The sequence below is a fragment of the Plectropomus leopardus genome, unplaced genomic scaffold, assembly GCF_008729295.1.
Source record: "Plectropomus leopardus isolate mb unplaced genomic scaffold, YSFRI_Pleo_2.0 unplaced_scaffold31326, whole genome shotgun sequence".
Classification (NCBI taxonomy): Eukaryota; Metazoa; Chordata; class Actinopteri; order Perciformes; family Serranidae; genus Plectropomus; species Plectropomus leopardus.
In genome coordinates, this window is record NW_024634180.1 from 1 (window position 1) to 476 (window position 476).

The 476-nt window shown below is 45.4% G+C and overlaps 1 protein-coding gene across 1 annotated transcript; it reads left to right on the forward strand.

Moving 5' to 3' along the window:
- Positions 1-6: 6 nt before the first annotated feature.
- Positions 7-471, forward strand: LOC121938715 (interferon-induced very large GTPase 1-like; the record flags this gene model as incomplete). The annotated part of the gene is made up of 1 exon (XM_042481886.1): positions 7-471. A coding segment is annotated over one exon (465 nt), but the record flags the coding sequence as incomplete, so codon positions are not given.
- Between the last annotated feature and the right edge of the window lie 5 nt (positions 472-476).

The following is a 476-nucleotide window of genomic DNA, read 5'->3' on the forward strand; positions in this document are numbered from 1 at the left end:
AAAGTGTCAGAGGAGATCAAGAAAGACTTTCAGTTTGACTACATTCTTGTGGTGGACACTGAAGGACTGCGTGCTCTTGAGTTGGAGGGTAACACCACTCTTCACCACGACAATGAACTGGCAACATTTGTGGTTGGTATGGGAAACATGACACTGATCAACATATTCGGAGAGAATCCAGCTGAGATGCAAGATGTCCTGCAGATTGTTGTTCAGGCTTTCATGAGGATGAAAAAAGTTAATCTTTCTCCAAGTTGTGTGTTTGTTCACCAGAATGTTACAGATATTGCAGCCACAGAGAGAAACATGCATTCGAAGAGGCAGCTGCAAGAAAAACTGGACAAGATGGCCCAACTAGCAGCCAAAGAGGAGGTTTGTGAGGCTGAGTGCTTCCGGGATGTCATTGCATTTGATGTGCAGAAAGATGTAAAATACTTCGCCCAACTATGGGAGGGAAGTCCCCCTATGGCTCCACC